The following is a 27,500-nucleotide window of genomic DNA, read 5'->3' as shown; positions in this document are numbered from 1 at the left end:
GGTTCCTCACAGGAGGCCTCGAGACCAAGAGGTTCCTCACAGGAGGCCTCCAGACGAAGAGGTTCCTCACAGCAGGCCTCGAGACCAAGAGGTTCCTCACAGCAGGCCTCGAGACCAAGAGGTTCCTCACAGGAGGCCTCAAGACCAAGAGGTTCCTCACAGGAGGCCTTGAGACCAAGAGGTTCCTCACAGGAGGCCTCGAGACCAAGAGGTTCCTCACAGGAGGCCTCAAGACCAAGAGGTTCCTCACAGGAGGCCTCGAGACCAAGAGGTTCCTCACAGGAGGCCTCGAGACCAAGAGGTTCCTCACAGCAGGCCTCGAGACCAAGAGGTTCCTCACAGGAGGCCTCAAGACCAAGAGGTTCCTCACAGGAGGCCTCAAGACCAAGAGGTTCCTCACAGGAGGCCTCGAGACCAAGAGGTTCCTCACAGCAGGCCTCGAGACCAAGAGGTTCCTCACAGCAGGCCTCGAGACCAAGAGGTTCCTCACAGCAGGCCTCGAGACCAAGAGGTTCCTCACATCCAGACCCATCCAGACCCATCCACACATCCAGACCCATCCCCCCTCTAGACCCCTCCCCTCCAGACCCATCCCCCCTCTAGACCCCTCCCCTCCAGACCCGTTCCCCCTCTAGACCCCTCCCCTCCAGACCCGTTCCCCCTCTAGACCCCTCCCCTCCAGACCCGTCCCCATTAAATATGGTGATGGGATAAACTGAACAGGGGCGTACTGTCCCTCACAGCATCCGAGATGTTTGGTTAAACTTCTTTTATTGATTTTGACTCTGAACAGAGAGAAACCCTAAAACCCTGAAACCCTGAGACCCTGAGACCCTGAGACCTCCATCCATCCATCTTCTTCCTCTTATCCTGGTCGGGTCTCGGGGGCAGCAGCCTAAGCAGGAAGCCCAGACTTCCCTCTCCCCAGCCACTTCGTCCAGCTCTTCCCGGGGGATCCCGAGGCGTTCCCAGGCCAGCCGAGAGACATAGTCTCTCCAGCGTGTCCTGGGTCTCCTACCGGTGGGACGGGCCCTGAACACCTCACCAGGGAGGCGTCCGGGAGGCATCCTGACTAGATGCCCGAGCCTCCTCATCTGGCTCCTCTCAACGCGGAGGAGCAGCGGGTCTACTCCGAGCTCCTCCCGGATAACTGAGCTTCTCACCCTATCTCTAAGGGAGAGCCCAGCCAGCCTACGGAGGAAGCTCATTTCAGCCGCTTGTACCCGCCATCTTGTTCTTTGGTTCACGACCCAAAGCTCATGACCAGAGGTGAGGGTAGGAACCCAAAGCTCATGACCAGAGGTGAGGGTAGGAACCCAAAGCTCATGACCAGAGGTGAGGGTAGGAACCCAAAGCTCATGACCAGAGGTGAGGGTAGGAACCTTTCGGCTCAGCTCTCTCTTCACCACGACGGATCTGTGCAGAGTCCACATTACTGCAGACGCCGCACCGATCCGCCTGTCGATCTCACGCTCCATCCTTCCCTCACTGTGAACAAGACCCCGAGGTACTTGAACTCCTCCACTTGGGGCCGGATCTCATCCCCCCTGGTGGAGTCCAACCCTCACTGGAAACAAGTCCGACTTATTACCGGCAATGTGGACCAAGCTCTGACACCGGTCATACAGGGAACGGATGGCCCTTATCAGGGGGTCCGGTACCCCGTATTCCCGGAGAACCCCCCACAGGACTCCCCGAGGGACACGGTCGAATGCCTTCTCCAAGTCCACAAAACACATGTGGACTGGTTGGGCCCCATGCACCCTCAAGGATCCTGCAGTAGACTGGTCCACAGTTCCACGGCCTGGAAGCCGTCCGGAAGTCTTTTTCCATGGCCTCGCCGAACTCCTCCCATGTCCGGGTTTTTGCCTCAGCGACCGCCCGAGCTGCGCTCCGCTTGGCCTGCCGGTACCTGTCTGCTGCCTCCGGAGTCCTACAGGCCAATAAGGTCCTATAGGACTCCTTCTTCAGCTTGACGGCATCCCTCACCGCCGGTGTCCACCAGCAGGTTCGGGGATTGCCGCCCCGACAGGCACCGACCACCTTGCGGCCACAGCTCCGGTCAGCCGCCTCAACAATGGAAGCACGGAACATGGCCCACTCGGACTCAACGTCCCCCGCCTCCCCCGGTACATGGTTGAAGCTCTCCCGGAGGTGGGAGTTGAAACTCTCTCTGACAGGAGACTCTGCCAGACGTTCCCAGCAGACCCTCACAATACGTTTGGGTCTGCCAGGTCTGACCGGCATCCTCCCCCACCATCGGACCCTGGTCTCAGGTGACCCTGGGATCATTTTAGCAGCTTAACAGCTCCCACTATTAAACCTGATCCTGGTCTAGTCCCGCTTTTATTTTACATGAACATCATTTTGGTTTAGACCAGGATCAGCAGCTGGCCCATCCCAGGTCCTGGTTTAGACCAGGATCAGCAGCTGGCCCATCCCAGGTCCTGGTCTAAACCCATATCTGGTCTTTGGTCGTAAACTTGTTTTCTTTTATTTTGACAGAAACAGGAAGTCGAACTCTTTCAGCGTGCAGTCTGGACGAGAGTGACGGTGATGACGTCATCATACCTCCACCTGGGCATCAGCCAATCAGCAGCCAGGACCCACAATGCAACAGGAAGTCCATCTCTGCCTTACTGAGCACTGTGTCTTCTGATGATGTAATGCTGTCATCTGATTGGTTCAGTAAACTCCACATACAACCTGTCCTGTGTTCTTATTGGCTAGTGTTTCACCTGCTGACGCCTGATTGGCTGGTTTTATATAAAAGTGTCTTTTGGTTTTAGACATTAAGTTTATTTATTTTACATTCAGTCAAACATCTGATAACGATGAGGTCATCATACATCTGATAACGATGAGGTCATCATACATCTGATAACGATGAGGTCATCAAACATCTGATAACGATGAGGTCATCATACATCTGATAACGATGAGGTCATCATACATCTGATAACGATGATGTCATCAAACATCTGATAACGATGAGGTCATCATACATCTGATAACGATGAGGTCATCATACATCTGATAACGATGATGTCATCAAACATCTGATAACGATGAGGTCATCATACATCTGATAACGATGAGGTCATCATACATCTGATAACGATGAGGTCATCATACATCTGATAACGATGAGGTCATCATGTGGTCTGATGACATCATGAACATTCCAACAGCAGAGGTCACATGATGCAGGAAGGAAGCTTTCAGTCACGGGTCCACTTGGTTCCAACCCAGGACCAGAACCAGGTTGGTTCCAACCCAGGACCAGAACCAGGTTGGTTCCAACCCAGGACCAGAACCAGGTCCAGATTCTACTAGTCTGATCGGGTCTCTTTTTACAGACGTGGGTCCGTGTGTCCAAGTGGATCAGATGTGGTCATGTGGTCATGTGATCATGTGATCATGTGATCATGTGGTCATGTGATCATGTGATCATGTGGTCATGTGATCATGTGATCATGTGATCATGTGATCATGTGATCATGTGGTCATGATGATGAGAGGATCAATTTAAAGGAAGTAAAAACAGTTCTGATGAGAAAGCCGAAAGGAGAACTTTAGGTTTTAGAATTTAGTTCATATGGACACACACACACACACGCACGCACGCACACACACACACACACACACACACACACACACACACGCACACTAATATATATATATATATATAGTTAGCCTTTCAGCTATAAGTTATAAATGCTATAAATGTATTTTAATTTCTTTGACTCAGTTTCAGGACAGATCCAATATTTTAGACCTATAAAGACCACGATGTGAAGACCACGATGTGAAGACCACGATGTGAAGACCACAATGTGAAGACCACGATGTGAAGACCACGATGTGAAGACCACGATGTGAGGACCACGATGTGAAGACCACCATGTGAAGACCACCATGTGAAGACCACCATGTGAAGACCACCATGTGAAGACCACTACTGCACACAGGTTACATACAGATACAATATGATGTCATCAGTCTTAACAGAGAACTCATAGAACCAGAGTTACATTAGTGACCACTCAGCGTTATTACAACATTAGAGACTATTAGTACTACTACTGATAGTACTACTACTGATACTGATAATACTACTACTGATACTGATAGTACTACTACTGATACTGATAGTACTACTACTGATACTGATAGTACTACTACTGATACTGATAGTACTACTACTGATACTGATAGTACTACATGATAAATGTCACACTGTACTGTGAGTAAAGTCTTTGACCTTAGAGTGGCCGGAGAGCCAGTTAGCAGGTAAATGTTAGCAGGTAACAGTGAGTATGGGGGTGGGGGGTTGGGGGGTTGGGGGGGCTTGACAGGTACAGGTGATTATTTCTTGGTGGGGTCGACCACGCGGCCCATCAGCAGCACACTGCCGCTGGCCGGCTCGTAGACGATGAAGAGGAAGGGTCTGTTGATGGTGAGTCGAGGAGGAAGAGACGAGAAGGTGCTGACTCGGTCGTCTGAGGCGCCGCCACTCTCGTCCACAGAGACGACGGATTTCTGGACCACCTGCAGACAGATCAGAGTATTGATCATATTGGTACGATCGATCTTACCAGACAAGACCTAAATAAATAAAACATCATTTTTAAAAATGTTTTTCAGTTTTTACCTCAAATTAAAAGATGTTTACTAACAAGTCTCTATACCAGTCACTAATAGACATGTCTCGGTGGCATCAGACTGATCAGTGAAACCCAGACCTTCTCTCTAGCTCTGCTCATCAGCTCCTCCTGGAGGATCCAAGCTGTTCCCAGACCAGCAGAGACATGTAATCCCTCCAGTGTGCTCCGGGTCTCCTCCCAGCTTGACCTGGAACTCCTCTAAAGAGGGGCGTCCAGGAGGATCCTGACCAGGAGCCCAAACCACCTCAGCTGGCTCCTTTCCATGTGAAGGAGCAGCGGCTCTACTCCTAGCCTCCCCCGGATGTCTGAACTCCTGACCCGATCTCTAAGGCTGAGCCCAGACTCTCTCTGCTTGGATCCAGAATCTCATTGTTCGGGTCACTACCCAAAGCTGGTGAGCAGAGGTGAGGGTTGGGACGTAGACTGACTGCTGAACTGAGACCGGCACCTTCAGGCTCAGGACGGTCATCACTGCTGATGCTGCACCCATCCACCTGATGCTGCACCCATCCACCTGATGCTGCACCCATCCACCTGATGCTGCACCCATCCACCTGATGCTGCACCCATCCACCTGTCAACCTCACGCTCCATCTGACCCTCACTATGAACAAGACCCCCAGATACTTAAACTCCTCTGCTTCGGGCAGCAAGCCACCCCTTTCCAGCAGAGTACCATGGTCTCAGATGTGGAGGTGCTGACTCTCATCCCGACCGCTTCACATTCAGCTGCAGACCATCCCAGAGCCTGTTTGAGGACTTCATCTGTAGAGTCCAGCAGAACAACATCAACCGTAAACAGCAGAGAGGTGATTCTGAGGTCCCCAAACTGGACTCTCTCCTCCCCCTGGCTGCACCTTGAGACTCTGTCCATGAAGATCACAAACAGGATCAGAGACCAGGGACAGCCCTGATGGAGCCCAACACCCACTGAGACCAGGTCTGACTTACTGCAGAGGATGTGAACACAGCTCTCACAGAGGTTGTATAGGGACCCAATGGCTCGCACAGTCCTAAGCCTTCTCCAAGTCCACAAAGCACATGTAAGGCTGGATGTGCGAACTCCCATGACCCCTCCAATATCTGCAGGGTGAAGAGCTGGTCCACTGTTCCACGGCCAGAATCCACATCGCTCCTCCTGAATCAGGTTCAACAATCAGCCGCTTTTCCTGGAGGCTGAGTACTGTGATCCTGATAGTTGGAGCCTCCGGTCATCCTTTTATTAAAATGGGGACCACCATCCCATTGTCCCTGACCTCCATGACACATATAAGAGGCCCCCCCCTCCCCCGCCCGCCACTGAGGAGCTGTTTAACTACCTCAGAGACCTCTGACAGGGATCATCCAGCTCAGAACACGTTGGTCGGGTTTAGGAGTTCCTCAAGGTATTCCTTCCACCACCCGACAATATCTCCAGTCGAGTTCAGTACCCCCCCCCCCCCGGCTGAGCCCTGCTTCCCTTTCCTGAGTCTCCTGACGGTTTGTCAGAAGTTCTTTGAGGCCGACTGAAAGTCCTTCTCCATAGTCTCCATGGTCTCCCTGAACTCCTCCCACACCCGAGCTGCGGCTTCAGGATTCCCGTGAGCCAGCCAGGTCCTAAAGGCTCCTTCACCGCTGCTGTCCACCAGTTCCCAGTTCAACCTCACTACTGGTTTAGGTTTCCCAGGTCTGTTCGGTAGCTCGCCCCCCACCTGATCCACCTCAGCACCAGGTGGTGATCAGCTGACAGCTCTGCTGCTCTCTTCACCAGAGTGTCTGAGATATATGGCCGCAGGTCTGATGACTACAAAGTGGTTAGTTTGTCCTCAGGTGTTCTGGTAGCAGGTTCTGACTCTCCTGATGCTGGATCATGGTGTTTGTTATGATCCATGGCTAGCTCACAAGTCCAGTAACAATACACCACTCAGGTTCAGATGGGGCCGTTCTTCCCAATCGTCCCCCTCCAGGTTTCTCCATCGTCCCCCAGCAGAACTATGGACTCAGCGGGCCGCGGCCCCTCCAGGGCCCAGAGAGTCCAAGAAGGCCGGGTACTCTGAGCTGCTGATGGCTGCAGACACACAGACACCAGTCAGAGTCTTCCTCCCAAAACCACCAAGTCACGAGGAGGCAACCCTCTGGTTCTGCAGGAGAACTCCTGCTGCACTCAGCCGCAGACTCCGAGTATCTCCACACCGTTTTATTTTTACTGAAACATCTTTCAGCGATTTCAGAGTATAAAGAAACGTCTTCCACACATTTTTACCATTGAATTTTCAAAAATGAATAAATAATATTTCACCCCATTGCCATGACTTAATTTGAGTAGTTTAACAAAGTTCGGTCCACATACCGACTATAGGGCAAAGTATTGGGTTTTTACCTGCCCCCCTTCTGCCCCCATCCAAAATCTGGACAGTCAGGTGCAACTGCTTCAGTTGGCTTTGTTGAACATCAAAGCCAGAGCTGTCAACTTTTCAGAAAACCTTGGAGCGAGATTTGCAGGAAACATGGGAGAGGGGGGGGGGTGTGACATGCAGCAAAGGACCTCGGGCCGGGGTTCAAACCGGGGTCGGCTGCGTATGTGGCTCTAACCACTCGACCACCTGCGCGCACATATCCGTTATCTTTGACATCGGGCCATCACTCATTTCAAACCATTTCCAGGCCTGGAAAACAGTTTTTCTAATTTCATAATTTTCCCAGGACCCCGTTCACTCACCTGCGTCAGCGTGGGACTTTTAGCTGCGCCCATGCCGCTCAGGTCGGCAGTGTCCTGGAACGCCTGCGTGATCCCCAGCGTCTGCAGGACGTCGCTCAGAGAGTACGAGCTCTCCAACCGGAAGCGCGGCATCTGCACCTCCAGCTTCCTGTTGAGCAAAAAAAACAGGAAGCTGTGAGCTCGCTCAGACGGGACGTTTAATAAAGTCTTAAACAACAGAAGAAGAGTCTCACGTCTTCTTCAGCTGTCGGATCCAGCTCCGGATCTTCTCGCCCGTCAAGTCCTCTTCCACGGCGGTGACGTCCACGTCCTCGTCGGGCAGTACCACCAACATGGCCGTCCCGTCCGCCATCGGCAGCTTCAGCACGCCGACCTTCAGTGAGCGGTCGTACGCCAGGAAGTACTTATCGGTCCGCATCATCATCGGAGCCACGACCACGTGATACTTATCCGCGAAGAAACGCTCGTCCAGAGTGACGCTCGCGTTAAAGGCCGGCTGGAACCGTGCTGCAACACACAGGAGACCCCCCCCCACAGGTTACCATAGCAACGACAGCTTTGACCCCCCCCCCACAGGTTACCATAGCAACGACAGGTTAGACCCCCCCGCCCCCGACAGGTTACCATAGTAACGACAGGTTAGACCCCTCCCACAGGTTACCATAGCAACGACAGGTTAGAGCCCCCACACAGGTTACCATAGCAACGACAGGTTAGACCTCCCCACACAGGTTACCATAGCAACAACAGGTTAGACCCGCCCGCCCCCGACAGGTTACCATAGCAATGACAGGTTAGACCCCCCCCCCCCTCCCCACCTCACAGGTAAACCCCCCTACATACTCTGGTAGGCGGCGGCGGTGCCGAGGAGCAGCTGGGTCTGGGGGTCCAGGTTAGTCACCAGGTCCTGGACCTGGTCTGCGGTCTCGAGCTGGGCCCAGCGGTTGATGGTGTCAGCAGCATCCTGCGGGGGGTCGTAGTTCAGGGTCTGGACCACCCCCCCCAGCTTCTGGACCAAGTCTGTGTAGGCCGACGACACCTGGAAGGTCTGCGCAGGGAAGACTCCCACGCCCTGCTTCAGGTCCAGGACTCGGACCAGACCCCGCTGACTCTGAAACAGTTCTGACAAGAAACGGACATGTGACCCCTGACCCCTGGTAGAGGTGTGACCCCTGACCCCTGGTAGAGATGTGACCCCTGGTAGAGATGTGGGAAGTAGCTCTCAGAAGGGTTAGGGTTAGCTAACTTCTCACAGTGTAGGTTTCCCACAGACAGGAAGTAGCTCTCAGAAGGGTTAGGGTTAGCTAACTTCTCACAGTGTAGGTTTCTCACAGACAGGAAGTAGCTCTCAGAAGGGTTAGGGTTAGCTAACTTCTCACAGTGTAGGTTTCCCACAGACAGGAAGTAGCTCTCAGAAGGGTTAGGGTTAGCTAACTTCTCACAGTGTAGGTTTCTCACAGACAGGAAGTAGCTCTCAGAAGGGTTAGGGTTAGCTAACTTCTCATAGTGTAGGTTTCCCACAGACAGGAAGTAGCTCTTAGTGCCTCACTAAGGACATTTCTGGCTTTCATTTTTTATTTTCTTGATAAATTGATTGATCTTTCAGACCTTCCCTCTGCTCATCAGTCTTTCCTGCATGTGTACTTCCTGTCTCTTTTGTCAACACGCTCTGCCATTTGCAAATAACTCTTTTTTAGCCATGAAATGTTATTATATACAATAAAAGGAGGGTCTATCACTTCCTGTCATGGAGTCAATCATTTCACTACTAAAAGAAAATAAATGTCTTATTTTGATTTGCAGACTTTGATTTGATATAAATCACTGAATATAAAAACTAATTAGAATCAGTAACATGTAAATGTGCTTTATATTCCAGATGTCTCATCTACATGGATCAATATTTAACTTCCTCTTCATCACAGTAACAACGTCACTCTGTTTAGAATCACGTTATAAACCTTGTTTCTGTGTGAAGAGATTTATAAAGTTTACTCCACTAACAGTTCACGGGGCAGATCTGCCACATCCAACCCCTGACCCACCTGGGACGGTCTGGGGGTCCAGTCCGTTCAGGTTCAGGCCCTCCAGCAGCTGCTGGGCCGTGGACCCGGTGGCGGCTCCACTGAGCGCGCTCAGAGCGGAGGACAGCGTGAGCGGAGCCAGCAGCACGTTGCCGTCGGAGCGGGCGGCGACGGCTCGGTACAGCCGGGCCCCGAAGTCCACGTTCCTCTGGACCAGGTCTTGAACCGGGCCCGAGGCGGTCTGACAGGAAGCCGGACTGACCAGGACCAGAACCCCCACACACAGGCTGACGCTCAGAATCATGGTCCTAATGCCCCCTGCTGGACCGCAAGGAACCAACGAGTTAGACCAGAACACATTTACTGGATTATTATAATTATATATTATTATATTAATTATATAAACTACTACTACCCACTTCCTGTTACTGCATCTACCTTCACTGACCACTTCCTGTTACTGCATTTACCTTCACTGACCCACTTCCTGTTACTGCATCTACCTTCACTGACCACTTCCTGTTACTGCATTTACCTTCACTGACCCACTTCCTGTTACTGCATCTACCTTCACTGACCACTTCCTGTTACTGCATTTACCTTCACTGACCCACTTCCTGTTACTGCATTTACCTTCACTGACCCACTTCCTGTTACTGCATCTACCTTCACTGACCACTTCCTGTTACTGCATTTACCTTCACTGACCCACTTCCTGTTACTGCATCTACCTTCACTGACCCACTTCCTGTTACTGCATCTACCTTCACTGACCCACTTCCTGTTACTGCATCTACCTTCACTGACCCACTTCCTGTTACTGCATCTACCTTCACTGACCCACTTCCTGTTACTGCAGTTACCTTCACTGACCCACTTCCTGTTACTGCATTTACCTTCACTGACCCACTTCCTGTCAAATCATTCTCCTCACTGTCAAAGCTCTTAATGATCAGGCTCCATCATATCTGAAAGAACTTATAGAACCCAGCTCATAGAACCTCATGAACCTACTAGAACACACCAATGACGTCATCCTGAGTTGGCCACGCCCCGAATGTCGGATGACGTCACACGGTTTGTTTACCTCTCATTCTTCTTTGTTTGAAGGTTTTTACGTTTATAAATCATCATCGGATCAATATCACCGTCTGATCAGCTGTTTTAGTAAAGATACGTAACGATGACGTAATGATCTGATATGATGACGCAGTAACAGACAAACGCACCTGTGATTCTTCTTCTTCTTCTTCAGTGGTGTCTCAGATTAAATGCTTCTTCTTCGGTAGTGGTTAGAGTCACATCAGATTCAACTCGCCTCTCCCCTCAAACTGCAGGCGCTGAGCATCACCGTCAGGCTCGAGCCCTTTACCGGAAACTACGCGCCAGTTTCCCGTCCTTTCAAAATAAAATGTCACCCAACCCACTTGACCGGAAGTGGAAAAACAAATAAAGATTGATTGATTGATTGAACTGTTCACGTGTTTAACTGTTCACATGTTTATTTGTTCACATGCATGATATGAAAAACTCTTTTAAATAAAGATTTTAAACTTTATTGAACAAACTGATGAAATAAAACAATAATCAATCAGTCTCCATAGCAACCTGTGAGCGTGTCTTCTGATTGGACAAAACTGTTACTGTAAGTTTGACAGGAGCTCAGGTCATGTGACACACGCTGTCACTTCATCGGTGAGGTCATCAGTGAGGTCATCAGTGACATCATCAGTCTCATGCAGCAGCTGTGTTTATGTGGCGTCCTCGAGGCCGCGGACGCCCTCCGTCCACACGGCAGCGTTTCGGCCATCTTGGGCCAGGTGAGGAGCAAACACCACCTCCAGCCTGCGGAGGGCGCTGCGCTCGTCGCCGCGGGCAACCGTGCCCTGAAGGCGACGCATCATCAGCCGTACCAGCACCTGATTGGCCCAGGCCAAGCCGAGAGCCGGAGACACGCTGGAGGACAGAGGCCTGAGACACACACACACACACACACACACACACACTTTTAACTTTGTTCATACACACTGACCCCCCCCCCCCCCACCCTTACACACCCCCCCCTTACCCCAAAGAGTCCACAGAGGAGCTGCTGAAGACACCTGTCACCTGCAATACACACATTAATACACACATTAATACACACACACACATACATTAATACACACATTAATACACACATTAACACACACACACACACACACACACACACACATACATTAATACACACATTAATACACACATTAACACACACACACACACACACACACACACACACACACACACACTTGTCTCCATCAGTCCAGCAGAGACGGAGTACTGAGGCCCCTGTAGAGCGGTGGTTACCGTGGTGGTTACCGTGGTGGTTACCGTGGTGGTTGCCGTGGTGGTTGCTGTGGTTACCTGGTTGATGCAGAGGACAGGTGTGTTGAACTCGTGGCTCAGGTGATGCAAACAGGAAGAGAAGCTCAGCAGCTGTCTCGTCCTCTCCAGCCAATCAGAAGCCTGGAACTCCGACCTGAACAAAGACGCCACCGAGTCCACGACGACGAGACGGACCAGACCACGAGCTAGCAGGACCGGGACCCGGAGAGACAGACAGGTCTGCAGGGACGCCTGGGACACACAGAGAGACAGACAGGTCAGAGAGAGAGAGAGACAGGTCTGCAGGGACGCCTGGGACACACAGAGAGACAGACAGGTCAGAGAGAGACAGACAGAGAGACAGACAGGTCGGAGAGAGAGAGAGACAGACAGGTGAGAGACAGACAGGTCTGCAGGGACGCCTGGGACAGACAGGTCAGAGAGAGACAGACAGGTCAGAGAGAGAGACAGACAGGTCGGAGAGAGACAGAGAGAGACAGGTCAGAGAGAGACAGACAGGTCAGAGAGAGAGAGAGACAGGTCTCACCAGGTCTGCAGTGTGTTCTATGTATATGTGGTCAGTGAAGGTGAGACAGGTGATGTCAGCGGGAAGACGCTGCAGGCCAATCAGCTGCTGGAGACGCTTGCTGGGAAACCTGTCCTCTGTGCAGATATACACCGCTCCTGAGAGACAGACAGTTACTGAGAGACAGACAGTTACTGGGATAGACAGGTACAGAGAGACAGACAGGTACAGAGAGACAGACAGGAACAGAGAGACAGACAGGAACAGAGAGACAGACAGGAACACAGAGACAGACAGGTACAGAGAGACAGACAGGTACAGAGACAGACAGGAACTGACCTGCTCTCTGTCTGTGTGATGCGTTCACTGACCTGCTCTCTGCCTGTGTGATGCGTTCACTGACCTGCTCTGTGTGATGCGTTCACTGACCTGCTCTCTGTCTGTGTGATGCGTTCACTGACCTGCTCTCTGCCTGTGTGATGCGTTCACTGACCTGCTCTGTGTGATGCGTTCACTGACCTGCTCTCTGTCTGTGATGCGTTCACTGACCTGCTCTCTGTCTGTGATGCGTTCACTGACCTGCTCTGTGTGATGCGTTCACTGACCTGCTCTCTGTCTGTGATGCGTTCACTGACCTGCTCTCTGTCTGTGTGATACATTCACTGACCTGCTCTCTGTCTGTGTGGTGCGTTCACTGACCTGCTCTCTGCCTGTGTGATACATTCACTGACCTGCTCTCTGCCTGTGTGATGCGTTCACTGACCTGCTCTCTGCCTGTGTGATACATTCACTGACCTGCTCTCTGCCTGTGTGATGCGTTCACTGACCTGCTCTGTGTGATGCGTTCACTGACCTGCTCTCTGCCTGTGTGATACATTCACTGACCTGCTTTCTGTCTGTGTGGTGCGTTCACTGACCTGCGCCCAGGCCTCCGTGGTGGGGGGGGTACTGCACTGAGAGGCACAGCTGCAGGCCCAGCTGGCTCTTCCCGGCTCCGCTCTCCCCTGCCAGCTCAGTGACCCCCCCCACAGGCAGCCCCCCCCCCAGCAGCCGGTCCAGCACTGGGCAGCCGAGGCTGAGTCTGCGGCCGGACTCGAACCCGCGGGTCAGGGCCAGAGCTGCGGACACATGCGCAGGTTAACACACTATGACATCACACCAGGTAACCTGCAGCCCTGTCTGCTCTGACCTGTGATTGGTTGGCCCCGGCTGGCGGCAGCGGCGGCGGCGAGGATCAGCTGATCGACATCAGAGTGAGAAAGACCGGTGAGTCTCTGCAGGTCCCGGCCCGAGAAACCCAGCACGTCCCCCACGGAGCTCAGGCCAGCTGTAGGAGGAGACACGTCACCATGGTAACCGCTGAACCAGGTTACCACGGCGACGGCTGAACCAGGTCACCACGGCGACCGCTGAAACCGGTCACCACGGCAACCGCTGAAACCGGTCACCATGGTAACTGCTGAAACCGGTCACCATGGTAACTGCTGAACCAGGTCACCATGGTAACTGCTGAAACCGGACACCATAGTAACTGCTGAACCATCATATTAAACACTGTGACGTCATATTAACCTCTCCTCACGGCGGCTCTGATCCTGCTGCTCAGCTCCAGCTGCTCCATACCGGGACCACCGGGACTACCGGGACTACCGGAGCCACCGGGACTACCGGGACCACCGGGACCACCGGAACCACCGCAACTACCAGGACTACGGGGACAGAAAGGACCGGAAACAGCTGTACTTAGCGTCAGTTTGTTTCTTTCTGCCACGAAAGTTTCCCGCCTTTACACGTCACGTCATCAAGCGTCGCCGGAGAGGGGGCGGGGCCTGAACGGAAACTCCAGAAGTTTAAATATAAATAAATATGAATATTATACATAATAGTATTAATACATGTATAATAGTAATAATACATATATAATAGTATTAATACGTATATAATAATGTTAATAATGATATTAGACATTAACACCCCCCCCTCGGCTGTATGACGTCATCTCGGCGCGTCACCAGAAGGGAAACAAACATTGATCAGCAGCAGCGAGCTGATCGGTTTCCGGTGTTTTACTAATAATCAGAGTATCGATCCTCAGCCTGGACTCAGCTCCACATGGATTAACGTGTTTCTGACGGACTGACCGACTCTCACCGGTTTCTACTCACGGTTAGTGATCCGGTAACCCTGATCAATTATTTCATATAAAACCCGAACAGCTCCGAACCTGATCAGTTATAAAGAGTTAGTTAATAAATAATAGTTTATATATAAAGAGTTAGTTAATAAATAATAGTTTATATATAAAGAGTTAGTTAATAAATAATAGTTTATATATAAAGAGTAACGTAAAGTGTTTATATATATAGAGTAACGTATAGTGTTTATATATATAGAGTAACGTATAGTGTTTATATATATAGAGTAACGTATAGTGTTTATATATATAGAGTAACGTATAGTGTTTATATATATAGAGTAACGTATAGTGTGTTTATATATATAGAGTAACGTATAGTGTTTATATATATAGAGTAACGTATAGTGTTTATATATATAGAGTAACGTATAGTGTTTATATATAGAGTAACGTATAGTGTTTATATATATAGAGTAACGTATAGTGTGTTTATATATATAGAGTAACGTATAGTGTTTATATATATAGAGTAACGTATAGTGTGTTTATATATATAGAGTAACGTATAGTGTGTTTATATATAGAGTAACGTATAGTGTGTTTATATATATAGAGTAACGTATAGTGTGTTTATATATATAGAGTAACGTATAGTGTTTATATATATAGAGTAACGTATAGTGTTTATATATATAGAGTAACGTATAGTGTGTTTATATATATAGAGTAACGTATAGTGTTTATATATATAGAGTAACGTATAGTGTGTTTATATATATAGAGTAACGTATAGTGTTTATATATATAGAGTAACGTATAGTGTGTTTATATATATAGAGTAACGTATAGTGTTTATATATATAGAGTAACGTATAGTGTTTATATATATAGAGTAACGTATAGTGTGTTTATATATATAGAGTAACGTATAGTGTTTATATATATAGAGTAACGTATAGTGTTTATATATATAGAGTAACGTATAGTGTGTTTATATATATAGAGTAACGTATAGTGTGTTTATATATATAGAGTAACGTATAGTGTTTATATATATAGAGTAACGTATAGTGTGTTTATATATATAGAGTAACGTATAGTGTTTATATATATAGAGTAACGTATAGTGTGTTTATATATATAGAGTAACGTATAGTGTTTATATATATAGAGTAACGTATAGTGTTTATATATATAGAGTAACGTATAGTGTGTTTATATATAAAGAGTAACGTATAGTGTGTTTATATATATAGAGTAACGTATAGTGTTTATATATATAGAGTAACGTATAGTGTTTATATATATAGAGTAACGTATAGTGTTTATATATATAGAGTAACGTATAGTGTTTATATATATAGAGTAACGTATAGTGTTTATATATATAGAGTAACGTATAGTGTTTATATATATAGAGTAACGTATAGTGTTTATATATATAGAGTAACGTATAGTGTTTATATATATAGAGTAACGTATAGTGTTTATATATATAGAGTAACGTATAGTGTTTATATATATAGAGTAACGTATAGTGTTTATATATAAAGAGTAACGTATAGTGTTTATATATAAAGAGTAACGTATAGTGTTTATATATATAGAGTAACGTATAGTGTTTATATATATAGAGTAACGTATAGTGTTTATATATATAGAGTAACGTATAGTGTTTATATATATAGAGTAACATATAGTGTTTATATATATAGAGTAACGTATAGTGTTTATATATATAGAGTAACGTATAGTGTTTATATATATAGAGTAACGTATAGTGTTTATATATATAGAGTAACGTATAGTGTTTATATATATAGAGTAACGTATAGTGTTTATATATATAGAGTAACGTATAGTGTTTATATATATAGAGTAACGTATAGTGTGTTTATATATATAGAGTAACGTATAGTGTGTTTATATATATAGAGTAACGTATAGTGTGTTTATATATATAGAGTAACGTATAGTGTTTATATATATAGAGTAACGTATAGTGTTTATATATATAGAGTAACGTATAGTGTGTTTATATATATAGAGTAACGTATAGTGTTTATATATATAGAGTAACGTATAGTGTTTATATATATAGAGTAACGTATAGTGTTTATATATATAGAGTAACGTATAGTGTGTTTATATATATAGAGTAACGTATAGTGTTTATATATAAAGAGTAACGTATAGTGTGTTTATATATATAGAGTAACGTATAGTGTTTATATATATAGAGTAACGTATAGTGTTTATATATATAGAGTAACGTATAGTGTGTTTATATATATAGAGTAACGTATAGTGTTTATATATATAGAGTAACGTATAGTGTGTTTATATATATAGAGTAACGTATAGTGTTTATATATATAGAGTAACGTATAGTGTGTTTATATATATAGAGTAACGTATAGTGTTTATATATATAGAGTAACGTATAGTGTGTTTATATATATAGAGTAACGTATAGTGTTTATATATATAGAGTAACGTATAGTGTGTTTATATATATATAGTAACGTATAGTGTTTATATATATAGAGTAACGTATAGTGTTTATATATATAGAGTAACGTATAGTGTTTATATATATAGAGTAACGTATAGTGTTTATATATATAGAGTAACGTATAGTGTTTATATATATAGAGTAACGTATAGTGTTTATATATATAGAGTAACGTATAGTGTGTTTATATATAAAGAGTAACGTATAGTGTGTTTATATATATAGAGTAACGTATAGTGTTTATATATATAGAGTAACGTATAGTGTGTTTATATATATAGAGTAACGTATAGTGTTTATATATATAGAGTAACGTATAGTGTTTATATATATAGAGTAACGTATAGTGTTTATATATAAAGAGTAACGTATAGTGTGTTATATATAAAGAGTAACGTATAGTGTGTTTATATATATAGAGTAACGTATAGTGTGTTATATATAGAGTAACGTATAGTGTTTATATATATAGAGTAACGTATAGTGTTTATATATATAGAGTAACGTATAGTGTTTATATATATAGAGTAACGTATAGTGTTTATATATATAGAGTAACGTATAGTGTTTATATATAAAGAGTAACGTATAGTGTGTTTATATATATAGAGTAACGTATAGTGTTTATATATATAGAGTAACGTATAGTGTTTATATATATAGAGTAACGTATAGTGTTTATATATATAGAGTAACGTATAGTGTGTTTATATATATAGAGTAACGTATAGTGTTTATATATATAGAGTAACGTATAGTGTTTATATATAAAGAGTAACGTATAGTGTGTTTATATATATAGAGTAACGTATAGTGTTTATATATATAGAGTAACGTATAGTGTTTATATATATAGAGTAACGTATAGTGTTTATATATATAGAGTAACGTATAGTGTGTTTATATATATAGAGTAACGTATAGTGTTTATATATATAGAGTAACTTATAGTGTTTATATATATAGAGTAACGTATAGTGTGTTTATATATATAGAGTAACGTATAGTGTTTATATATATAGAGTAACGTATAGTGTTTATATATATAGAGTAACGTATAGTGTGTTATATATATAGAGTAACGTATAGTGTTTATATATATAGAGTAACGTATAGTGTTTATATATATAGAGTAACGTATAGTGTTTATATATATAGAGTAACGTATAGTGTTTATATATATAGAGTAACGTATAGTGTGTTTATATATATAGAGTAACGTATAGTGTTTATATATATAGAGTAACGTATAGTGTTTATATATATAGAGTAACGTATAGTGTTTATATTTAAGAGTAACGCATAGTGTTTATATATATAGAGTAACGTATAGTGTTTATATATATAGAGTAACGTATAGTGTTTATATATATAGAGTAACGTATAGTGTTTATATATATAGAGTAACGTATAGTGTTTATATATATAGAGTAACGTATAGTGTGTTTATATAGAGTAACGTATAGTGTGTTTATATATAGAGTAACGTATAGTGTGTTTATATATATAGAGTAACGTATAGTGTGTTTATATATATAGAGTAACGTATAGTGTTTATATATATAGAGTAACGTATAGTGTTTATATATATAGAGTAACGTATAGTGTTTATATATATAGAGTAACGTATAGTGTTTATATATAGAGTAACGTATAGTGTTTATATATATAGAGTAACGTATAGTGTGTTTATATATATAGAGTAACGTATAGTGTTTATATATATAGAGTAACGTATAGTGTTTATATATATAGAGTAACGTATAGTGTTTATATATATAGAGTAACGTATAGTGTTTATATATATAGAGTAACGTATAGTGTGTTTATATATATAGAGTAACGTATAGTGTTTATATATATAGAGTAACGTATAGTGTTTATATATATAGAGTAACGTATAGTGTTTATATATATAGAGTAACGTATAGTGTTTATATATATAGAGTAACGTATAGTGTTTATATATATAGAGTAACGTATAGTGTGTTTATATATATAGAGTAACGTATAGTGTTTATATATATAGAGTAACGTATAGTGTTTATATATATAGAGTAACGTATAGTGTTTATATATATAGAGTAACGTATAGTGTTTATATATATAGAGTAACGTATAGTGTGTTTATATATATAGAGTAACGTATAGTGTTTATATATATAGAGTAACGTATAGTGTGTTTATATATATAGAGTAACGTATAGTGTTTATATATATAGAGTAACGTATAGTGTTTATATATATAGAGTAACGTATAGTGTTTATATATATAGAGTAACGTATAGTGTTTATATATATAGAGTAACGTATAGTGTGTTTATATATATAGAGTAACGTATAGTGTTTATATATATATAGAGTAACGTATAGTGTTTATATATATAGAGTAACGTATAGTGTTTATATATATATAGAGTAACGTATAGTGTTTATATATATAGAGTAACGTATAGTGTTTATATATATAGAGTAACGTATAGTGTGTTATATATATATAGAGTAACGTATAGTGGTTTATATATATAGAGTAACGTATAGTGTGTTTATATATATAGAGTAACGTATAGTGTGTTTATATATATAGAGTAACGTATAGTGTGTTTATATATATAGAGTAACGTATAGTGTTTATATATATAGAGTAACGTATAGTGTTTATATATATAGAGTAACGTATAGTGGTTTATATATATAGAGTAACGTATAGTGTTTATATATATAGAGTAACGTATAGTGTTTATATATATAGAGTAACGTATAGTGTTTATATATATAGAGTAACGTATAGTGTGTTTATATATATAGAGTAACGTATAGTGTTTATATATATAGAGTAACGTATAGTGTTTATATATATAGAGTAACGTATAGTGTGTTTATATATATAGAGTAACGTATAGTGTGTTATATATATAGAGTAACGTATAGTGTGTTTATATATATAGAGTAACGTATAGTGTGTTTATATATATAGAGTAACGTATAGTGTGTTTATATATATAGAGTAACGTATAGTGTTTATATATATAGAGTAACGTATAGTGTTTATATATATAGAGTAACGTATAGTGTTTATATATATAGAGTAACGTATAGTGTGTTTATATATATAGAGTAACGTATAGTGTGTTTATATATATAGAGTAACGTATAGTGTTTATATATATAGAGTAACGTATAGTGTGTTTATATATATAGAGTAACGTATAGTGTGTTTATATATATAGAGTAACGTATAGTGTGTTTATATATATAGAGTAACGTATAGTGTTTATATATATAGAGTAACGTATAGTGTTTATATATATAGAGTAACGTATAGTGTGTTTATATATATAGAGTAACGTATAGTGTGTTTATATATATAGAGTAACGTATAGTGTTTATATATATAGAGTAACGTATAGTGTTTATATATATAGAGTAACGTATAGTGTGTTTATATATATAGAGTAACGTATAGTGTGTTTATATATATAGAGTAACGTATAGTGTTTATATATATAGAGTAACGTATAGTGTGTTTATATATATAGAGTAACGATAGTGTGTTTATATATATAGAGTAACGTATAGTGTTTATATATATATAGAGTAACGTATAGTGTTTATATATATAGAGTAACGTATAGTGTGTTTATATATATAGAGTAACGTATAGTGTTTATATATATAGAGTAACGTATAGTGTGTTATATATATAGAGTAACGTATAGTGTTTATATATATAGAGTAACGTATAGTGTGTTTATATATATAGAGTAACGTATAGTGTTTATATATATATAGAGTAACGTATAGTGTTTATATATATAGAGTAACGTATAGTGTTTATATATATAGAGTAACGTATAGTGTGTTTATATATATAGAGTAACGTATAGTGTTTATATATATAGAGTAACGTATAGTGTTTATATATATAGAGTAACGTATAGTGTTTATATATATAGAGTAACGTATAGTGTTTATATATATAGAGTAACGTATAGTGTTTATATATATAGAGTAACGTATAGTGTTTATATATATAGAGTAACGTATAGTGTGTTTATATATATAGAGTAACGTATAGTGTTTATATATATAGAGTAACGTATAGTGTTTATATATATAGAGTAACGTATAGTGTTTATATATATAGAGTAACGTATAGTGTGTTTATATATATAGAGTAACGTATAGTGTTTATATATATAGAGTAACGTATAGTGTTTATATATATAGAGTAACGTATAGTGTTTATATATATAGAGTAACGTATAGTGTTTATATATATAGAGTAACGTATAGTGTTTTATATATATAGAGTAACGTATAGTGTTTATATATATAGAGTAACGTATAGTGTGTTTATATATATAGAGTAACGTATAGTGTGTTTATATATAGAGTAACGTATAGTGTTTATATATATAGAGTAACGTATAGTGTTTATATATATAGAGTAACGTATAGTGTGTTTATATATATAGAGTAACGTATAGTGTGTTTATATATAGAGTAACGTATAGTGTGTTTATATATATAGAGTAACGTATAGTGTGTTTATATATATAGAGTAACGTATAGTGTTTATATATATAGAGTAACGTATAGTGTGTTTATATATAGAGTAACGTATAGTGTTTATATATAAAGAGTAACGTATAGTGTGTTTATATATATAGAGTAACGTATAGTGTTTATATATATAGAGTAACGTATAGTGTTTATATATATAGAGTAACGTATAGTGTTTATATATATAGAGTAACGTATAGTGTTTATATATATAGAGTAACGTATAGTGTTTATATATATAGAGTAACGTATAGTGTTTATATATATAGAGTAACGTATAGTGTTTATATATATAGAGTAACGTATAGTGTGTTTATATATATAGAGTAACGTATAGTGTTTATATATATAGAGTAACGTATAGTGTTTATATATATAGAGTAACGTATAGTGTTTATATATATAGAGTAACGTATAGTGTTTATATATATAGAGTAACGTATAGTGTGTTTATATATATAGAGTAACGTATAGTGTGTTTATATATATAGAGTAACGTATAGTGTTTATATATATAGAGTAACGTATAGTGTTTATATATATAGAGTAACGTATAGTGTTTATATATATAGAGTAACGTATAGTGTGTTATATATATAGAGTAACGTATAGTGTTTATATATATAGAGTAACGTATAGTGTGTTTATATATATAGAGTAACGTATAGTGTTTATATATATAGAGTAACGTATAGTGTTTATATATATAGAGTAACGTATAGTGTTTATATATATAGAGTAACGTATAGTGTTTATATATATAGAGTAACGTATAGTGTGTTTATATATATAGAGTAACGTATAGTGTGTTTATATATAGAGTAACGTATAGTGTTTATATATATAGAGTAACGTAGTGTTTATATATATAGAGTAACGTATAGTGTGTTTATATATATAGAGTAACGTATAGTGTTTTATATATAGAGTAACGTATAGTGTGTTTATATATAGAGTAACGTATAGTGTTTATATATATAGAGTAACGTATAGTGTGTTTATATATATAGAGTAACGTATAGTGTTTATATATATAGAGTAACGTATAGTGTTTATATATATAGAGTAACGTATAGTGTGTTTATATATATAGAGTAACGTATAGTGTTTATATATATAGAGTAACGTATAGTGTTTATATATATAGAGTAACGTATAGTGTTTATATATATAGAGTAACGTATAGTGTTTATATATAGAGTAACGTATAGTGTTTATATATATAGAGTAACGTATAGTGTTTATATATATAGAGTAACGTATAGTGTGTTTATATATATAGAGTAACGTATAGTGTTTATATATATAGAGTAACGTATAGTGTTTATATATATAGAGTAACGTATAGTGTTTATATATATAGAGTAACGTATAGTGTGTTTATATATAGAGTAACGTATAGTGTTTATATATATAGAGTAACGTATAGTGTGTTTATATATAGAGTAACGTATAGTGTGTTTATATATATAGAGTAACGTATAGTGTTTATATATATAGAGTAACGTATAGTGTGTTTATATATATAGAGTAACGTATAGTGTGTTTATATATATAGAGTAACGTATAGTGTGTTTATATATATAGAGTAACGTATAGTGTGTTATATATATAGAGTAACGTATAGTGTGTTTATATATATAGAGTAACGTATAGTGTGTTTATATATATAGAGTAACGTATAGTGTGTTTATATATATAGAGTAACGTATAGTGTTTATATATATAGAGTAACGTATAGTGTTTATATATATAGAGTAACGTATAGTGTTTATATATAGAGTAACGTATAGTGTTTATATATATAGAGTAACGTATAGTGTTTATATATATAGAGTAACGTATAGTGTTTATATATATAGAGTAACGTATAGTGTTTATATATAGAGTAACGTATAGTGTTTATATATATAGAGTAACGTATAGTGTTTATATATATAGAGTAACGTATAGTGTTTATATATATAGAGTAACGTATAGTGTTTATATATATAGAGTAACGTATAGTGTTTATATATATAGAGTAACGTATAGTGTGTTTATATATATAGAGTAACGTATAGTGTTTATATATATAGAGTAACGTATAGTGTGTTTATATATATAGAGTAACGTATAGTGTTTATATATATAGAGTAACGTATAGTGTGTTTATATATATAGAGTAACGTATAGTGTGTTTATATATATAGAGTAACGTATAGTGTTTATATATATAGAGTAACGTATAGTGTTTATATATATAGAGTAACGTATAGTGTGTTTATATATATAGAGTAACGTATAGTGTTTATATATATAGAGTAACGTATAGTGTGTTATATATATAGAGTAACGTATAGTGTGTTTATATATATAGAGTAACGTATAGTGTTTATATATATAGAGTAACGTATAGTGTTTATATATATAGAGTAACGTATAGTGTGTTTATATATATAGAGTAACGTATAGTGTTTATATATATAGAGTAACGTATAGTGTGTTTATATATAGAGTAACGTATAGTGTGTTATATATATAGAGTAACGTATAGTGTGTTTATATATAGAGTAACGTATAGTGTTTATATATATAGAGTAACGTATAGTGTTTATATATATAGAGTAACGTATAGTGTTTTATATATAGAGTAACGTATAGTGTTTATATATATAGAGTACGTATAGTGTTATATATATAGAGTAACGTATAGTGTGTTATATATATAGAGTAACGTATAGTGTTTATATATATAGAGTAACGTATAGTGTGTTTATATATATAGAGTAACGTATAGTGTTTATATATATAGAGTAACGTATAGTGTGTTTATATATAGAGTAACGTATAGTGTTTATATATATAGAGTAACGTATAGTGTGTTTATATATATAGAGTAACGTATAGTGTGTTTATATATATAGAGTAACGTATAGTGTGTTTATATATATAGAGTAACGTATAGTGTGTTTATATATATAGAGTAACGTATAGTGTTTATATATATAGAGTAACGTATAGTGTGTTTATATATATAGAGTAACGTATAGTGTGTTTATATATATAGAGTAACGTATAGTGTTTATATATATAGAGTAACGTATAGTGTTTATATATATAGAGTAACGTATAGTGTTTATATATATAGAGTAACGTATAGTGTTTATATATATAGAGTAACGTATAGTGTGTTTATATATATAGAGTAACGTATAGTGTGTTTATATATATAAGTAACGTATAGTGTGTTTATATATAGAGTAACGTATAGTGTGTTTATATATATAGAGTAACGTATAGTGTTTATATATATAGAGTAACGTATAGTGTTTATATATATAGAGTAACGTATAGTGTTTATATATATAGAGTAACGTATAGTGTGTTATATATATAGAGTAACGTATAGTGTTTATATATATAGAGTAACGTATAGTGTTTATATATATAGAGTAACGTATAGTGTTTATATATATAGAGTAACGTATAGTGTTTATATATATAGAGTAACGTATAGTGTTTATATATATAGAGTAACGTATAGTGTGTTTATATATATAGAGTAACGTATAGTGTTTATATATATAGAGTAACGTATAGTGTGTTTATATATATAGAGTAACGTATAGTGTTTATATATATAGAGTAACGTATAGTGTGTTTATATATATAGAGTAACGTATAGTGTGTTTATATATATAGAGTAACGTATAGTGTTTATATATATAGAGTAACGTATAGTGTTTATATATATAGAGTAACGTATAGTGTTTATATATATAGAGTAACGTATAGTGTTTATATATATAGAGTAACGTATAGTGTTTATATATAGAGTAACGTATAGTGTTTATATATATAGAGTAACGTATAGTGTTTATATATATAGAGTAACGTATAGTGTTTATATATAGAGTAACGTATAGTGTTTATATATATAGAGTAACGTATAGTGTTTATATATATAGAGTAACGTATAGTGTTTTATATATATAGAGTAACGTATAGTGTTTATATATATAGAGTAACGTATAGTGTTTATATATATAGAGTAACGTATAGTGTTTATATATAGAGTAACGTATAGTGTTTATATATAGAGTAACGTATAGTGTTTATATATATAGAGTAACGTATAGTGTTTATATATATAGAGTAACGTATAGTGTGTTATATATATAGAGTAACGTATAGTGTTTATATATATAGAGTAACGTATAGTGTTTATATATATAGAGTAACGTATAGTGTTTATATATATAGAGTAACGTATAGTGTGTTTATATATATAGAGTAACGTATAGTGTTTATATATATAGAGTAACGTATAGTGTTTATATATATAGAGTAACGTATAGTGTTTTATATATATAGAGTAACGTATAGTGTTTATATATATAGAGTAACGTATAGTGTTTATATATATAGAGTAACGTATAGTGTTTATATATATAGAGTAACGTATAGTGTTTATATATATAGAGTAACGTATAGTGTTTATATATATAGAGTAACGTATAGTGTTTATATATATAGAGTAACGTATAGTGTTTATATATATAGAGTAACGTATAGTGTTTATATATATAGAGTAACGTATAGTGTTTATATATATAGAGTAACGTATAGTGTTTATATATATAGAGTAACGTATAGTGTTTATATATATAGAGTAACGTATAGTGTGTTATATATATAGAGTAACGTATAGTGTTTATATATATAGAGTAACGTATAGTGTTTATATATATAGAGTAACGTATAGTGTTTATATATATAGAGTAACGTATAGTGTTTATATATATAGAGTAACGTATAGTGTGTTTATATATATAGAGTAACGTATAGTGTTTATATATATAGAGTAACGTATAGTGTTTATATATATAGAGTAACGTATAGTGTTTATATATATAGAGTAACGTATAGTGTGTTATATATATAGAGTAACGTATAGTGTTTATATATATAGAGTAACGTATAGTGTGTTTATATATATAGAGTAACGTATAGTGTTTATATATATAGAGTAACGTATAGTGTTTATATATATAGAGTAACGTATAGTGTTTATATATATAGAGTAACGTATAGTGTGTTTATATATATAGAGTAACGTATAGTGTTTATATATATAGAGTAACGTATAGTGTTTATATATATAGAGTAACGTATAGTGTTTATATATATAGAGTAACGTATAGTGTGTTTATATATATAGAGTAACGTATAGTGTTTATATATATAGAGTAACGTATAGTGTTTATATATATAGAGTAACGTATAGTGTTTATATATATAGAGTAACGTATAGTGTTTATATATATAGAGTAACGTATAGTGTTTATATATATAGAGTAACGTATAGTGTGTTTATATATATAGAGTAACGTATAGTGTTTATATATATAGAGTAACGTATAGTGTTTATATATATAGAGTAACGTATAGTGTTTATATATATAGAGTAACGTATAGTGTTTATATATAGAGTAACGTATAGTGTTTATATATATAGAGTAACGTATAGTGTTTATATATATAGAGTAACGTATAGTGTGTTTATATATATAGAGTAACGTATAGTGTTTATATATATAGAGTAACGTATAGTGTTTATATATATAGAGTAACGTATAGTGTTTATATATATAGAGTAACGTATAGTGTTTATATATATAGAGTAACGTATAGTGTTTATATATATATAGAGTAACGTATAGTGTGTTTATATATATAGAGTAACGTATAGTGTTTATATATATAGAGTAACGTATAGTGTGTTTATATATATAGAGTAACGTATAGTGTGTTTATATATATAGAGTAACGTATAGTGTTTATATATATAGAGTAACGTATAGTGTTTATATATATAGAGTAACGTATAGTGTTTATATATATAGAGTAACGTATAGTGTGTTTATATATATAGAGTAACGTATAGTGTTTATATATAAAGAGTAACGTATAGTGTGTTATATATATAGAGTAACGTATAGTGTGTTTATATAAAGAGTA

The 27,500-nt window shown here is 38.2% G+C and overlaps 4 protein-coding genes across 5 annotated transcripts in view; 2 read left to right on the top strand and 2 right to left on the bottom strand.

The window, feature by feature from the left end:
- Positions 1-2,750, top strand: part of ppp4r4 (protein phosphatase 4, regulatory subunit 4) — a 19,785-nt gene extending 17,035 nt beyond the window's left edge. Inside the window, exon 26 of the mRNA XM_053337303.1 lies at positions 2,506-2,750. Within this exon, the coding sequence (XP_053193278.1) occupies positions 2,506-2,551 (46 nt within the window). The 3' untranslated portion in view covers positions 2,552-2,750. The remainder of the gene's footprint in view (positions 1-2,505) is intronic.
- A 997-nt stretch (positions 2,751-3,747) lies between these two features.
- On the bottom strand, positions 3,748-10,742 carry LOC128377368 (protein Z-dependent protease inhibitor-like). Of its 2 annotated transcripts, none has more exons than XM_053337315.1 (6): positions 10,619-10,742; positions 9,411-9,710; positions 8,209-8,487; positions 7,599-7,872; positions 7,366-7,513; positions 3,748-4,551 (listed from the first exon to the last, which is right to left on the bottom strand). In XM_053337315.1, the coding sequence occupies exons 2-6, from the start codon at positions 9,691-9,693 to the stop codon at positions 4,369-4,371; spliced, it is 1,167 nt and encodes a 388-aa protein (XP_053193290.1). In that variant the 5' UTR covers positions 9,694-9,710; positions 10,619-10,742; the 3' UTR covers positions 3,748-4,368. The 2 variants fall into 2 exon arrangements, with proteins under 2 accessions (XP_053193290.1, XP_053193289.1); XM_053337314.1 differs by having other exon boundaries at positions 9,411-9,707; positions 10,619-10,729.
- A 303-nt stretch (positions 10,743-11,045) lies between these two features.
- On the bottom strand, positions 11,046-13,917 carry xrcc3 (X-ray repair complementing defective repair in Chinese hamster cells 3). The gene is made up of 7 exons (XM_053337320.1): positions 13,852-13,917; positions 13,469-13,606; positions 13,197-13,397; positions 12,301-12,437; positions 11,793-12,005; positions 11,458-11,498; positions 11,046-11,360 (listed from the first exon to the last, which is right to left on the bottom strand). Exons 1-7 carry the CDS (start codon positions 13,898-13,900, stop codon positions 11,141-11,143), a joined length of 999 nt encoding a protein of 332 aa, XP_053193295.1. The 5' UTR covers positions 13,901-13,917; the 3' UTR covers positions 11,046-11,140.
- Positions 13,918-14,335: 418 nt separating this feature from the next.
- Positions 14,336-27,500, top strand: part of LOC128377362 (transcription factor IIIB 90 kDa subunit-like) — a 63,953-nt gene continuing 50,788 nt past the window's right edge. The window contains exon 1 of the mRNA XM_053337308.1: positions 14,336-14,445. The gene's annotated coding sequence lies outside the window, so the exon portion shown is untranslated. The remainder of the gene's footprint in view (positions 14,446-27,500) is intronic.

This window comes from Scomber japonicus, chromosome 17, assembly GCF_027409825.1.
Source record: "Scomber japonicus isolate fScoJap1 chromosome 17, fScoJap1.pri, whole genome shotgun sequence".
In the NCBI taxonomy this organism is placed as follows: Eukaryota; Metazoa; Chordata; class Actinopteri; order Scombriformes; family Scombridae; genus Scomber; species Scomber japonicus.
Note: the sequence above shows the minus strand (reverse complement) of the source record. Positions and strands in the feature narration are given on the sequence as shown.